The sequence below is a fragment of the Perkinsus marinus genome (genome assembly GCF_000006405.1).
Source record: "Perkinsus marinus ATCC 50983 genomic scaffold scf_1104296946658, whole genome shotgun sequence".
Classification (NCBI taxonomy): Eukaryota; Perkinsozoa; order Perkinsida; family Perkinsidae; genus Perkinsus; species Perkinsus marinus.
In genome coordinates this window covers 144230-160560 of record NW_003210883.1, presented here as the reverse complement: position 1 = coordinate 160560, position 16331 = coordinate 144230, and the positions used below count along the sequence as shown (strand labels likewise).

The 16331-nt window shown below is 36.0% G+C and overlaps 6 protein-coding genes across 6 annotated transcripts; 4 read left to right on the top strand and 2 right to left on the bottom strand.

Moving 5' to 3' along the window:
* Nucleotides 1-1715: 1715 nt before the first annotated feature.
* Nucleotides 1716-2675, bottom strand: Pmar_PMAR011114 (RNA recognition motif containing protein, putative; the record flags this gene model as incomplete). Its single annotated transcript, XM_002779607.1, has 6 exons — nucleotides 1716-1729; nucleotides 1822-1867; nucleotides 1984-2049; nucleotides 2110-2233; nucleotides 2276-2376; nucleotides 2562-2675. The coding sequence occupies 6 exons, from the start codon at nucleotides 2673-2675 to the stop codon at nucleotides 1716-1718; spliced, it is 465 nt and encodes a 154-aa protein (XP_002779653.1).
* A 331-nt stretch (nucleotides 2676-3006) lies between these two features.
* On the top strand, nucleotides 3007-4548 carry Pmar_PMAR011113 (conserved hypothetical protein; the record flags this gene model as incomplete). Its single annotated transcript, XM_002779606.1, has 9 exons — nucleotides 3007-3077; nucleotides 3131-3201; nucleotides 3248-3377; nucleotides 3433-3545; nucleotides 3582-3725; nucleotides 3792-3936; nucleotides 3979-4096; nucleotides 4166-4356; nucleotides 4419-4548. 9 exons carry the CDS (start codon nucleotides 3007-3009, stop codon nucleotides 4546-4548), a joined length of 1113 nt encoding a protein of 370 aa, XP_002779652.1.
* A 154-nt stretch (nucleotides 4549-4702) lies between these two features.
* Nucleotides 4703-5411, bottom strand: Pmar_PMAR011112 (roadblock, putative; the record flags this gene model as incomplete). The annotated part of the gene is made up of 5 exons (XM_002779605.1): nucleotides 4703-4750; nucleotides 4804-4923; nucleotides 4982-5056; nucleotides 5156-5233; nucleotides 5403-5411. The coding sequence occupies 5 exons, from the start codon at nucleotides 5409-5411 to the stop codon at nucleotides 4703-4705; spliced, it is 330 nt and encodes a 109-aa protein (XP_002779651.1).
* A 5264-nt stretch (nucleotides 5412-10675) lies between these two features.
* Pmar_PMAR011111 (hypothetical protein) lies at nucleotides 10676-11408 on the top strand (the record flags this gene model as incomplete). Its single annotated transcript, XM_002779604.1, has 2 exons — nucleotides 10676-10763; nucleotides 11323-11408. The coding sequence occupies 2 exons, from the start codon at nucleotides 10676-10678 to the stop codon at nucleotides 11406-11408; spliced, it is 174 nt and encodes a 57-aa protein (XP_002779650.1).
* A 454-nt stretch (nucleotides 11409-11862) lies between these two features.
* On the top strand, nucleotides 11863-13291 carry Pmar_PMAR011110 (hypothetical protein; the record flags this gene model as incomplete). The annotated part of the gene is made up of 4 exons (XM_002779603.1): nucleotides 11863-11901; nucleotides 12174-12269; nucleotides 12311-12388; nucleotides 13253-13291. 4 exons carry the CDS (start codon nucleotides 11863-11865, stop codon nucleotides 13289-13291), a joined length of 252 nt encoding a protein of 83 aa, XP_002779649.1.
* A 2301-nt stretch (nucleotides 13292-15592) lies between these two features.
* Nucleotides 15593-16036, top strand: Pmar_PMAR011109 (hypothetical protein; the record flags this gene model as incomplete). Its single annotated transcript, XM_002779602.1, has 1 exon — nucleotides 15593-16036. One exon carries the CDS (start codon nucleotides 15593-15595, stop codon nucleotides 16034-16036), a length of 444 nt encoding a protein of 147 aa, XP_002779648.1.
* Nucleotides 16037-16331: the final 295 nt, after the last annotated feature.

Sequence of the window (16331 nt, the reverse complement as noted above, 5' to 3'; positions counted from 1 at the left end):
AGGATAAGGAGAAATGATATAATCCTGTATGGACACCAGTAGGTGTGATACCATCTAATAGGTAGAATATAGCATATATTGGATATGTAGCCAGATCTACCACGATAAGATGATGGTGATGGTATACTGATACTCCTCTTTGATTGGATGATCGGATATGACGATGAGTTATTAATAATTGATGATAATGATGATGATGATGATGAGGTATATAAGGATAATGATGATGTTTTTCTTCGTAATACCATACGCCCCCTGTAATTACGAATGAACAGCAAGATGACCATTATAATATTCAAGATAATAAGAATACTGACAAATATTATACTCCATGATATTATTATAACGGAACCAAATTGTGCATTTGTATATGTTTTGTGAGACTAAGTTATATGAGAGTAGTAGTATACTATAAGCTTATGAGTATCATCAGTAAATGATGTTAATCAATGGCTCTTAATCTAATCCGGTACAATCGTTACCATCTAGTTATCCTCTCTAATAGCCGATTACACACTCATTGAAAGATAATTGGTTATAACAATTAATGCTACTTATACATACTACTACTACTTAATACCTGCTACGTATACAATAAGTAAACTCCCTCTATATTCCCATCAATGATATCTACTTAGTTCGATGTTGAGCATTAGGTATACTCATTCTTATCTATCCAGGATATCAGTATTACACTACATACTTGTAGTAGTAGTAGTAGTAGCAGTAGTGATATCGGACTTATACTCACATTCCCTAACCAGACTATATCATCCACCATTGCCATTACCATTGCTCTACCATATTAACACTACAGTAGCATGATGTCAGAATAGAAAATATTGCATTGTAATGGTTACTTATCATAATCCTCTTGTTGTTGTTGTTGTTGTTGTTGTTGTTGTTGTTGTTGTTGTTGTTGTTGTTGTTGATCCTGTTCAGTTGTTGTTGTTGTTGTTGTTGCTACCCATTCTCGCACTAAAGTTTCCATAGATTCCCTAACTTCAGATGGTAATTCGGATATCTCATCTGTTGATAATGATGAGAATTGTTGAATAACTCTCATCTTCTCCTCGTTAGTTAGTTGGGTTACCTAATATCAACAACAATAATCATACTCTTATTATTATGTTGTCATAATAATAATAATATCAATTATTACATCATATGTCTCATTATCATTCATATGATTATGATTATTATTATTATGACCCTCCATACCTGATAATACACATCCACATCGAAATAACTCATTACTACTACTACTATCATCATCATGTTGTTGTTGGTGTTGATGATGATGATGCATCCTAGCCCATGGTGGTTGTTGTTGTTGTTGTTGTTGAGGTGTAGATAACTCTAAGTAGTGGCATCCATTATTATTATTAATACATAATAAGAGTGCAGCAACAGCAGCAACAGCAGCAGTTGATAGTATTACTCTGTCTCTTCAGACTACTACCCTCATCATTCATTGTAGTGTTAGTAGTAGATCGAATAAGACTAGTAGAGGATTTACGAAAAGGATCCGCTATTACGTTTATTCGTACCTCACACATTAACATTAACATTACCACTTCATAATTATTATTATTATTACTAATGCAAATGCAATAGCTACTCTAAGTTGTGGTTGTGTTGATAATAATGCTCTTGTAGTATCTGGATCTGTTAATGATAATCTTTGCATCTCCGCGAGTATATGTACTAACTGTTCACTTGATAATATCTACAATAATAATAATACTAATAGGTAATGTACTATTATGTGCATTATTACATCAATTAATGTTGATATCTCTCTAAAAGGTTGCATATCACTTACTGCCAATTCAATTGTCTCATCTGTTATTTTACCTCTAAACTCCTGATAATAATAATAATTATGATGATGATGATGATTATTATCTTATTATACTTATTAATATGAGTAGTACTTATTAATCATATTAATCACATTATTATCATATTAATTATTATTACCTGTAACCTATCTTTAACAATCTTCTCAGTTCTCTCAGATACCTCTGCATTAGATGTCCTTAATACCTACTACTACTATTACTATTATGAACAATAATAAGAAGAAGACTCTTTAATTATTATTACTTTAGTAACTGCTTCGGAATTCCTTAGTTCATGATCAGCCCAATCTACCCTTAATGGTCTACCACCATAATCAGCATTAGATAGATTCCTCATAGCACTATATGCAGTCTCCATATCTCGATATCTATTATTATTATCAACATACTACTAGTATTATTATTATTACTCGCAGAAACCATAACCCTTAGGCATACCAGTCTCCTTATCCTTCATCAATCGAAATGATATAACTGGTCCAACTCTACTAAATATCTCCCTTAATTCTTCCTATCATAATAATAATTATTATTATTACTATTACTACTATTACCTCTGATGCCTCATAAGGTATATTACCAACGAATACACTACAATTCCTATTTACAGCACGTTGTTGTGAGGTATAGGATGTAGACCATGTAGATGATGACATATTCTACTACTACTACTACTATAATAATAATCATCATCACCATTGCATTTGATCGATTGTGTTGTGAAGGATTACAACCAGCGACGGTGGCGACGGCGGTGTCACGCGCCACAAAATTAATAATATGAAGAATAACGACGTGGTGGGATAACATGATGATGATTATAATGATGATGATGATGATGATGATGATTATAATGATGATGATGATGACGTCTCTCTTTAGTTATTCTTGTTTCCTACTACTAGTAGTAGTATAATAATAATGGGTAAAGGAAGAGCAGAGAAGTTCCCCCAAAATGCTTGAGAATTCCTGTTGGAAAGGGGTTACAAGCACTAAAATGGTATTGTCAAATCAGACGAGCTATGTCGTGATGAGAATGGGTTTATATTTTTTTCATAGGTAGTAATGATAATAATGTTGTTGATATATGTTAAAGTAGTCATGACCATTTATCAGGACTTCAGAACAACATTTAAGACAGATGCAGTTATTTATACAGAGACCTGGTAAATATATGAATGATTTCTCACGTGAATTCGAATCAACATTCATGTAATAATAATATTATAGTAATAATAATAATCCTTATTATTCTTGATACTCAGGCGTATATTCTCAACACGTTACAGATCAACAAGGGTCTTGGCTAACCAAGTGTATCAGGATCTAATATCAGGTATTATTATAATGATTATGAGAGTATTATACTATTATACTTGTAGATAAACAACATGTACATATGAACTCTACAGCTTGGTGTACTTTAACTGGTTTTGTATTATATTTGGGTAGAACAGGAAAGGCTAAGATAGAGAAGACTGAAAGAGGATGGTATCTAGAGTATATAGACAGGTAATAATAATAATGATGAGGATGGTGTGGTATGGTGGTGAAGATTATTTATTAGGGAGAGGATTGAACGGGAAGCTAAATATGAAGCTGATAAGAAGCAGGAAGCATGTGAGGAAAAGCAAGAAGAAAGGCGTATAGCAAAACAAGTTCGCATGGCTAAGGGTAAAGGTAAATGATTAATACTTTTATAATAATAATATTCAGCATCGGCGGGAGAGGATGATATAACAGAAGTTGAAGCAACTACTGTTGATAGAAAAGATGAGAATGATAAGATACAATTAGCGGTTACCAATCTTATTAACGCTAAGAGGAGTAGTGGAAAGATGTCTTCAAACATTACACCAAGTAGTAGTAGTAGCATATTACGTATGGAGTTGTTGTTGTTGTTGCTGTTGATATCATTTATGATAGAAGTCAATGTATTAGAAGAGGCAGCTGCAGTTAAGGCAGCCAAAGATGAGGCTGAACTATGGATGAAGATGGAGGATGATGATGATAATGATATGATTATGATTAGTGATCATGATGATGATGCGGAGAAGGAGAAGTATAGCCGGTATATGATACTACTAGGAGTGATATAGTTACGTATTATTAGGGCCCAACCAATGGTAAAGAGGCAACGTAAGATAGATAGTAACACTGAGATTATGAAGAAAGAAGAAGAAGAAGATATACCATCTGATGCATGGCTTATGAAGGGTCTCATTGTTAAAGTAATAGTAGTTGAGATATGTTATTCTTACATGTCTGTGGCGGCTGCGGCTACGATAATAGTGATGTAGGTACTCAACAAAGATCTATGTAATGGTAAATATTATAAAAGTAAAGGTGAAATAAGGAAAGTATTATCACCATATGTATGCCATGTTAAAATACTAAAAAGTGGTGATATATTAGAATTGGATCAAACAGATCTACAGACTGTTACACCTGCTAATGGTCGTACTATACAAGTAGTCTTAGGTCAATACAAGTAATACTATATGAGGAATAAGGATTAGTATATTGTTATTATTGTTATGTTGGTCGTCTCAGATATCAATTTGGTGTATTGAAAAGTGTGGATCCTACTACTGGGTCGTGTACTATAATATTAGTAGGAGAAGAAGGAGATAAGACTGATAAGGAAGTTATATTACGTCCAGATGATATATGTAAAGTTTAATAACAAGTTAACTATTGTTGTGTTATCTAGTAGTAGAGGGGAATATTCTAATAATAGTAATCAACTCTTAATATTCCAACGATGTTATCATACGAATTATTGACTTTTAACACAAGACGATAATGTGTAATTATGACAATTATGAAGGGAATCATTAATCATTATGATTCTGTTGTTGAATCATGATGTCAGCGTTAGGATCCTGATAATAATATTGATAATAATGATGATAAGGAGGAGGAGGAGGATTACCACCTGGATAACAATAAGTATATAATCCTTATCAGGAGCCACCATAATCTCATGTTTCCTTGAACGTAGTCTTAAAAAGGTTAGATCATTCTGAGGATCTAGATCACGTATCATTGATTTTGCCTGATTAAGATATTACGACGAGGAGGAGGAGGATCAATAGGACTGTAGTACTACTCACTTTCTGTGTGAGCTGACTTATCAATGCAGAATATTGCAAAGTGTACTTCTGTTCTAGAGTAGACCGTATTGGTACCTAAATAATGATGATAATAATAACATTATAAAGGGACAAGTGGTAGTAGTATGATGAAGAGCAGCAGCAGCAGCAGCAGTGGTGATACGATAGTATTACACCCTCATGGTTAACTATAACAATACCTGATACTCCTTTATGGGTCTTAATACGATTCAGAGTCTCCTCTACTTCTGACTGAAATAATAATGATGATGTAATGATGATGGAATAAAGATCATATTACCATTGAAGAGGAGGACAGTTATGGTCTAAATATAAGTCTACTACACATTATTAATAATAACACAACAACATCAAGAAGATGATGATGATAACACATATGCAGCTACTTACGTGTTCATACTAACTGCATGATGATAAATAGACACAACCATCCTCCAGGTGTCGTTGGGGCAGTTGCACGGAGCACCAGGTTTCGCCAACTCACCAACTTTGGTGATTTATTGTTTCTAGGGAATTTAAGCAACTTGGCGATATGCGTGATACGACCAGGATTTTACGGGATTTCACCAAGCTGGTCGGCTCGCCGTACAGAATTCAGCGCATCCGCTGAAATCTGCACGGAACCGTCCGCCAAGTCCGCTCGCCGAAGTGATCTATTCTGCGCTTGGATGCAGGTTTTGCCAACCTTGGGTAGCTAGAATCTGCGTTAGGCCGGGGAATCGCCAAAAATTTGGTGAAACTCGCAGGTTTCGTCAAGACTATGACGTGTTTTGCCTAATCTTTGGCGTAATACCGGTGAAATGCGGATTTCACCGAGAGTTGGCGATATGCCGCTAGATATATGCTGAGGCGCTCGAATACGGTATATATTACAGATATCGCCAATTGAGGTGCTCAAATCTGTTACTCACACTGATAGTGCCAACTTTGGCCCTTGAAACCTGCATGCTGTAAAGTACTGCGGAGGCTTGTCAGTTTCACTCTGCTCCTCGGCTTGCGCTCCCCGGGCACTTCTCTTACGGTAAGAATCTTACCTGATATACTTTACAAGCAGGTTGCTAGGTTAGTTAGCCGAGCAGCGTGACTGAGTCAGCTCTTGAGGGGTCGTCCCGGGGTCGAGGATGAGAGGAGGCACTTCTTCGCCGAAAATTTAACTACGTATGCTCATACGTTGCGCGCTCAAGTAAGGCATCAAACTGTTACGCGTACATGTGTTCTGCGGAGGTTTGTCTACTAGTGCGTATATCATGAGATTTTTTCTCATTATAATGCGGGTTAAGGGCTCGAGCACTAGCATGAGCTCATGTCACGACTGTTCGAGAATACGGCTCGCGAAGTTACCGCACTCTCTATCTCCTTTCACGTCGTGAACTTCATGACTTCCCTCACTACGCAACACAACAAACAATCCATTCGGAAACGATCAAAGAAACTCGTCGTTGCTGTCATCTTGTCACTGTTGTATCTGACTAGGCAAGCAGTTTACAGAAAGCACAGAAACTTCCATATCAGTCCCTTACCTCGCGACAGCGTTCCGTGATTAAGCATTGCTGCTATCAAATCTATCATATTACCCCTAAGGTTAGCCAAAAGGTCAGCGTAATAATCAGTGCTACAGAACCTATAGACTGTGACACCGCCCATCGGGTTAGTCACGAGGTCTTGAAGCCCGCTCATAATGAATACTGCTTCTAAATCTACCATACTATTGATTTGCGCTGGTCCTATTGATCGATGACATCGGTTCGGTATCGTCCAAGGCGGCCGAGTCAGAGTATTCTAGAATGTTTTTGATGGATTCGAGTGATTAAATACTCTCCGACTCGGAGGCTCCGAGCATAGAACGCCCGACCTTCCGATCTATCGCGCGGACCTCTAACCACTCCACCATAATACTTACAAAAAAGTTGGTGTGTCAATGACACAGTGTCATCATCACAGCCGATCGAGGACCTTTCTTCGTCTGACATGCTTTAACGACCTGGGATTGGCGAAACCTGTACGGTGTAAGGATTGGCGAAACAGGGTTCAGCACCGTCTTACGCCAACAAGGAACTTGGCAAAACCCTGCGTATTCCAGACTTGACCAACTTTGGTAAAACCCGTATGTCGCAACAACTATGTGGCGAAATTTGTCGCTATGCCTGGTATTTCGCCAAATTGTTCGAATCTGTCCCTGCCCTTATATTGCCTAACAAACATGTCCAAGAGTCTTGAAACCCGTTAGGTGTCATTTTGGCGAAATCCGGGTTGGCGAAACCTGTATCACCCCAGTTGCAGCAGCCATCAATCTCGCTCGCCACAATTAATTGAATAATCTTCTTCTTGAACACAATAGGACATATAACAGAGAGGGATACCAGTCATCATTAAGGGGGCTATTCACATCATCATTATAATAACCAATTACTGATTATGATAGTTGTATTAATGTGAGTTCAAGGTATACATTAACAACATAGTGGTGGCAAGAGGGAGAAAGGATGATGCTAATGTGTCCCTTATCATCACACATATCTACTATCAATATACTAGTCTTCTTATCATCATTATTACTAGATGGTAGTGCAAGATGAAGAGAGAGCCAACTATAGGAATAATCAGATGATGATGTTACTCTAAGTAGTGATCCCTAGTAGGGACAGAGCCAAGCAGAGTAGTAATAGAAGAAGGAGTAGGAAGAGGTGTGGTATTAGTAGTAGATGATGATGAATAGCACTCCTACTATAACATAGTGCAGCAGTATAAGTAGATACTGGTAATAGTATATATGGTGATAGTATCATCATCATCAACCTAGATAAGCACCATTAACCTACTACTAAACTATTGGAGGATAATGATGATATGGGAATATCATTATTATGCCAGTAGTTGTGTTACAATGATGACATTAGCAGCATTAGCAGCATTAGCAGCAGCGCCATGATGTGTTAGATAAAGCCTAGCATAATAATAACACTGTGTAAGCTATCAAGAAAACAATATGAATGATGATGCTTCTTCTATAAATGGTATAATTCCTATTATTCCAATCGCCGTCCTCGTCATCGTCGGTCATAGTAGTAGTAGTGGGGTATTTCATTAACACGAACCTCCATGTTATTAGTATTATACCTTCATCAACATGACCCCTACCCCACCCTATACAACACCAGATATCACTGATCACTTATCATCATCATCATCACCTGGTGGAGGCAGTCTTGAAGAGGTATTAATAACAATAATACTATACTACTGGGAATAGTATGATAGGTATGGCATAGACTATGTAATAGGATCCATGATTTAACCATACATAAAGAGGAGATAAGAAGAGTATCTATTGAGCTTAAAGAGAGGATAATAACAACAACAACAGCATATAATAATAATGATGATGATGCAAAGGGATATAGAGTGAGTACACATGGCTGCTGCTGAGGTAACGATAATGAGATAAGGAGTTTAGGGTAATGATGATACGAAGAGAAGAAGAGTATTATTGGATACATTAGAAAGGTTGTTGGTATCTAGGCAGCAAGATGAATACCATTATATCAATGATGATGATGACATGATGATGAAAGCATTGAATATAGTGATTGATCGTAATTCACCATCTAACAGTAGGATACGAGATAAAGCTATGGTAATCCTTACATCTTATATAAACAACAACAACAACAACAACAACAAGAACAACCACCAACAAGGACAACAACAACATGCCTAATAATGTCACTATTATCTTGTTGTTATAAGCAATACTCATGGTCTTATGTTTGCTCAATATTGGTATAGTGCTGCTTATGATAATGATGATGATGATCATCAGTAGTAGTAGTATTATCATAAGCATTATGCTACTCGGCGTGGTGCCCAAGAATGTGATGATGATATTATTAATATGGATAATAACACGATATACATTTATTACTAATGATGATACTATGATGACTATGGCCATGTTGTTGGAGTATCATCCAAATAGTTGTGCAAGCAAAGGAGAAGGTTTTGATACTACTACTCTACAGTGTGTATCATGCCAATCTCCATTAATACATAATACCTTATCACAATCTCCACCATGTATATGCCCAACGTCCCATATTAGGTAGTATCATCATAATCATCATCATGGCGTTTTCCGCTTGTTATTATTACTATGCAATAACAGATGCGTGATGCCTTGTACATCATCATCATCACCTTGTATAAAGTGTCCACATGGTATGGCACCTAATCCTCATAGAACAGCTTGTTATACATGTTCACCTCATCATGGTGTTACTATAGGGTATGATGGGGAATGCAGGTAATATATATAACAATCCTAACAAAAACTATAAATCTTACTACTTAGATGTATAAACAACAATAGTCTACAGTCATCATCATCATCATCATCATCACTACTACTAACCATTACTATAAATGGGACTACAGCATATTCATGCTATGATTGTAGTAGTAAGAGTACTGGCAATGATAATACCATTATTGCATTACATCATGAATCATCATGTCATATATGTGGTCAAGTATCATGGGAACAAGGCTTTATAGAACATCCTCAATGTGATTGTCAAGAGGGGTAATAATAATAACAACACTATTAGTAGTTGTTGATGTACTGAATTTAGTTTATGGAGACCAAATAGTATATCAGCATGTGTTCCTATGGATATGTGGTTAGAAGTGGAAAAGAATACTCAACAATCATTAACAACAATGGAATACAGGAATCTCATATACACAAACCATAACAACAAGAAGAAGAATATACAACAGTATGAGAGATACATTAAGGTCTTTAAGGATAGTGAGTATAATAGATAGTAATACTACTACTCTTGTCCTCATAGATTCTGATATCAATTCCTTCATCACTAATATGCGTACTATGGTTGATACCATCTATTCCTCCAATCATGATGTCATAACATCATATTTCCCAACATGTGCAGTAAGATGTAGTCAACTACACCATCATCGACAACAACAAGAAGCATGTAATTGTCTGGCTAATCTATGTGTAATGAATCTCTATACCACAACATCCCCAATTTGTAATTATTTCCTATCATTGTTACAAGACAGTAATGGGGGAATAGGTAAGACTATTCTGCTTATTCTTATTGTATATGGATCATGTCGTATCTTTAGACTTACCATCCTTATTCATTGATAACAAATCGATGAGCGATAGCAGCAGACAACAACAAGAAGAAGAATTGTATACTATCAAAGTGGGGGATAGAGTGAAGTTATTGGTAGCAACATATCATATCAATGGTATTATGCTAATATAGTAATAATAATAATGAAGTATATGATTATTAGGTACATGGTTAGGATTGGATACACTTGATTATGGTGGTAGTAGTAGTGATATCATCATGAATGGTAATGTCCTCACGTTATGTGATGATACCAATAATTGGCCATCACCCTTAGTATTTGGAATAACACATGTAAGAGTACTACTATATATAATAATAAATATATAACTTTTAGACACGACTATGTCGTATTAATAGTATGATGTTGAGAGATGATATAAGATGTACATCACCATTATTCTATCAACTATACATACAATACGACAACGACAACGATACTAATGATGATGATTCTCAATCATCATCATCAACTAGTATTAGACCAATACCAATACGTTTATTGAACATGGACATGGATACCAATGATTATGATGATGACGATGACGTATCACTCGTACATCGATATCACCTTTGTGATGCTACCAATAAGGATGGTATATTAAGAATAGCTGCTCTTACAAGACTTGTTATCACACCACAACCTCTATTTGAGATATATATGATGGATATTAATACACATGAATACACTGATGATAATACTACTCCTAGCAGCATCAGTAGTATCAACATGCTTATTGCATTCAGTAGTCTTTACTATAATGAGTCCTCTAAATATTGGATACTCATTATTGCTATATTCATACCATGGACTATTATTACCATACTTATAAGTATATATCGTATGTATATCATAATACGAAGATATCCTACTACTACTAGTAGTAGTATACAAATTGGTCGTCGTCCTACTAGTGAGAGTAGTTGTGTATTCACTCCTAAGAGTTTAGTACTCTTACACAAGTTTGCTACTTGTATACTGATATCTCATACCTTATTCCTCATACTTGTACTACTACTATTCTGTATCATCATCATATCATCTAATACTTTTATACCACCTCCACCATGGTCTAATTATTATCATTTATGTGATAGCTATATTATATATCTTTTGGTATTGTCGATAATAGTAATCATCATAGATGTTATTAGTGTATCAAGAGTATTTACATTTCTATTGGATAGAGAACAAGGAAATCATCATCTACAAGAACATAAGAATGAGCAAGATGGAATAGTAGATCAACAATCGGATTACATGTCGAAGACGACCTACAACAATACCTATATACAGCATAACAGCCCTCCTACATCCCATCCTACTAATACTACTATCGTACTCAACAATCGTACTCAGTCTACTAAGCCTCCTCATCATGGACTACTGCCTCCATCACTTATAGGAGGGTACACTGATGATGATAATAATAGAAGTGGTAGTAGGAACTCTCCTGGTAGAAGGAATAAGAAGGATACAGGTGAGTCGTGATCGTGGTGGTAGTTGTAGTAGTAGTAGGGCATAGATATTGAGGATAGTAGTAGGTATATCAACATGGAGGATGTTATTTATTGGTAATGAGCTTAATGAGAGATCGACTTGTACTAGAGTATCATCATCAATAGTATGGATACTAGTATTACTATTTATGTATACATTCAATTGGTTACATATTACACAATGGACACCTAAAAATGCTAGAATACAAGAATACAGGGATGATGATGGAAAAGGTAATAAGTCTATTATCATCATAATAATCTTACATCACTAAATCTCACATTAGATGCATTATTATATGCATTAAATCCTATAATGATCTACACTATTGCTATTAATACTTGGGTACTGGTATACGTGATATTGATTCTATTACGTAAACTTGTAACAATAGCTTTTGGTGATACTCTGGGGGATTTTGTAGATGTATGTTCCCTGGCTAATATAAGTGTATTGGTAATAATAATAATGGTGTTAATGTGATAATACTGTACTATTATTATAGATACTCGATGAGCCATTACATGGATGGTATATACATGGTAAGGCTCCTAGTGGCTTTGCTGATTGTAGTACTGCTCAATTGATGTGCAACTTACATGTAAACATACCTTCTATTATGTTACTACTCTCAATATTTAGGATGAGAGGGATAATCTATTATTAAAACGGGGACTTCTTCCAGATGATCCACAAAGATGTCATCTACAAACATATGAAGTAGTACTAATAATAGGATGGATACTCACCATTGCTTATTATTACTATCAGATCTTCATGCCATTATCATTCCATAGTACTATAACACAATTGTGTAGTGAGCTTATGATACTTAGAGCCACAACATCTGGGAATAATAATAACAATAATAAAGCAAGCATCATCAAGTTAGCTGAACTCAGGTCATGCTGCTGCCCCCACTACTGCCACTATTCGACAATCACTTATCCTAAGATCATACTTCAGATCGAGATTTCAACAGTCATTACTCGCCGGGATCGAATCAACAATTCGTAATGGTATAGTAAGACGTCCCACAGTTAAGGATAGTATAATTGGATATACTGGGAGTAGGGAAATTAACAAGTTGTACAGAATTAGATAGAGTCATACAGGTGTAATGACGACATCATCAGAAGATGGGCTTTTAATTGATGATCACAATGGTATTGCATGGATTACACCCTTCTTATATGGTTCTGATCTTTATGGATTACCCATTGGTAATATATAGAGTAATGATGATATTCAGAGTATATGAATATGATTGTTATTATTAGGTAATGAACTACATTCGGCCCTATTAGAATTATTCATCTTTTCTCTCGTATTCCGATTCACTGATAGTCCGGTCTCAGCTGTTATCCTTGCTTATCTCGTATCATTCTTCTTCCAATACTTATGGTCATCTATTGCAAGGCGTACAATCAGCCGTACAAGTATAGTTGACAATATATTCTTATTATAACATGTTAACATGAAGCGATGATGTTAATAAAGAGTTGTTGAATTGAGACAGTGGAATATGAGTAATGAATGTGCATCATAGTCTTATCTGAACATACAAACTACATGTACATCTAGATGTTCTCTGTTATCGATAAGATCAAAGCTGCTGCTTAGACGAGTGGTTGATTGGAAGGTATGAAGTTTGTAGAGAGTCTTAATCATCCAGCTCTAAGTATTGTACTCTAACACGAAACCTAGCACCCCCACCCTCGAATAACTCTACGGTCTTACTCCCAGATCCATCACAAAGATAAGGAATACCACTGTTCTTAAGGTAAGAGTCTCCGGTTCGGTTCCCGGTCACTACATCGGTGCATTATCGGTCTGGAAATGTTCATGTTTGATGATCAGCATGAGCATAGCTGACGATAGTCTGATAGTCCAATCAGGGATATATTTAATAGTATCCGACGGGGATCGAACTTCCTTATTATATATTACCACAATACATCAAGAGACAACAATAAGCGGTCAATACAAAGTTCTTTACAAGCTGTGAAGTAGATTTTAGAACATGTAGTATAGCTAGAGTAGTACTATTAGTAATATACAGTTTTCATGGTCATGATGACGATTATCGTTAATACGAACATATTTGACGAACTGATAAATATGACTGAGTACTTCAACCGTGTATCCGTACTCACTCCATCAAGTTACGACTCTACCTGGCATGATGTCCAGAATACCCCCCCCCCCCCCCCCAATACTACATATCGGATATAAACTCAGGAGGAAGTTCATCTTCAATAGATGATGATGGACAGTTATCATCGATTATAGTTCATTGATTGTATATGGTATATAACCAAATCAATGCAGTAGTATCAGAAAATATATCATCATATGCTGAATAATCACACTCGACGAGATATGATACGAGGAAGACGTATAATAAAAACAATTCATGCTGACACTATCATCATCAAGTACGTCGGCTGTTATTATTACCATTACTACTTACCACGACTTTGTCAACTGTAGACTGTGGACCACGACAACAAAGGAATCGCAATAATGGGTTCTTCTTCTTCTTGCTGCTGCTGTTGGTGCCACGAACACTTCTTGTAGTAGTATTACTACCCTCCCTCTGAGAAAGGGAACATCGATTATAGTGTTAATTATCCTAAGTTATGTTCCAAGTATCACCCTATTATTACTACTACATGATCTACAATGATGATTCATCTCTACCTTCATATCGACTATGGATGCTATGTTAATCCCACTATTATTACTAAAGTGTTCTTGTTGTTATTGTTCGGCCGACATACCGGTGTTGGTATATGTACAGTATGTAAGCTCTCACAAGATGCCATCTGTAGTCTTATCCTAGGTAGGGTGAGTCCATCTGATAGTGGCTCCTTTTGTGTATCATTAGTAGATTCTTCAGTATGCATCAGTATAGGAATATAAATGACAATAACCCCAATGATAATCTCAAGAATAAGGTTGATTTGATAGAAACTATAGTAGTTATTATCATGGTTGAGTACCGATATAAGGATGATGAATGGTACATAGTATTATTACTGCTGTGATAGATAGTATATATCAGTGATTAAAAGGATGTGATATAGCATTAAAACATCCATTAAAACAAGATAATAGTTGTTGAGAGAATGATGCTGGTTGAGGTGGTGGTATTGATAAATGATGTCTACTACCATGATCAGGTAGCTGTATATATATCTCTGGTGTAGTTGGTGTTGTTAATGTATTATTAAACAGTAATAAAGGCTGCTGCTGCTGCTGCTGATGTTGATGTTGCTGCTCCTTCTTCATCATCATTATATCATCATGCCTTCCTTCTTGATTATCCTCCTTTGATGTCATTCACAGCTACTATGTAGACGACCAACAACAACAATGACATTAATGATGATGATGACAATGAGGAATGTAGCAAGAGTGCAAGATTTCATCATTTTATTAAGGGGGGGGCGCACGAGATATGGTAGCCCAATTTACATTTCCGGTATGTGGTTGGTATTGAATAATATTATTATCCTATCAGTATCCCTTTGTATTGGTAGAACTGTGTTATATAGCTCTAAGTATTATGATGATATACCATGGTTGTATGGTATTGGTGGGATAACTCATCGTAGATATTATATTAGGCCAACATTACCTTCTCGTAAGCTACATAGAGATACTATTAAGACTATTAAGATTGATAACAAGCATACAGTAGTGGTATCACATCTTAAAATGCTGGCTCTACCTTACTATGGTCGTCTACATTCTAGGGATCTATCAGATAGGACTGTTACTGTATATGCTGTTGATGATTATGGAGTATCATCTTGTAATGAATATATGGCTCATATCATTTACAATACAACTACATATCATTATGAATTTAGGCAAGTACATTCGTCGTCATATGCCAGTATAGAGGATGAAACTAATATGATAGAGTATGAGCTCAATACTCTAGCTAAAGACCATAAACTCTATCAATTGGATAATAGTAGCTCTATTATAAACAATATACCTAACCCTGACACCATCTACCATGGAGTTATTAATCATAATCCTTATATTCATATCAACCTTCAATTAAATGAGCTTAAACCCAGATTGGATATACAAGGGGAAGAAACAGAGAAGACTATGGAACTATTGGTGTTTCCCATAGGGGGGAAGGCGGCTGCTGCTGCTGCTGCGTTGTTCGTGCAGATCCGCATCATCAGTGATGATGGTGATGATGTTACTGTTAGACATTTGATTATGGAACCTGATGATGATGATAGAGATATACATAATATTGGTAGAGAGAAGAAGGGAGAGGTGGGTTATGGTGTAGATAACCTCGGTGAATGGGATAATAAATATGTAGTGGCCCACTACTAGTGGGGGATGGGTCTATAAAGTCTGGTCGTATACACTCTCAAACGATGATGATGATGTTGCCAATTATGATGTTGTAATAGCCATGAAATTATCATACCATCATTCATGTTGTTGTCCAGACCCTCCTCTCAGTTAAAGCTGTCTTGTTATTATCTTCAAATACCTGTACCTCATAACCCCACATCCCTATTATAAGGGTTATATAACACGAACATTACATGTATTAAATTATAACACAACACGGATGTGGAGTAGCAAGAATATCACTATTACTATCTGATAGTAACTATTATCA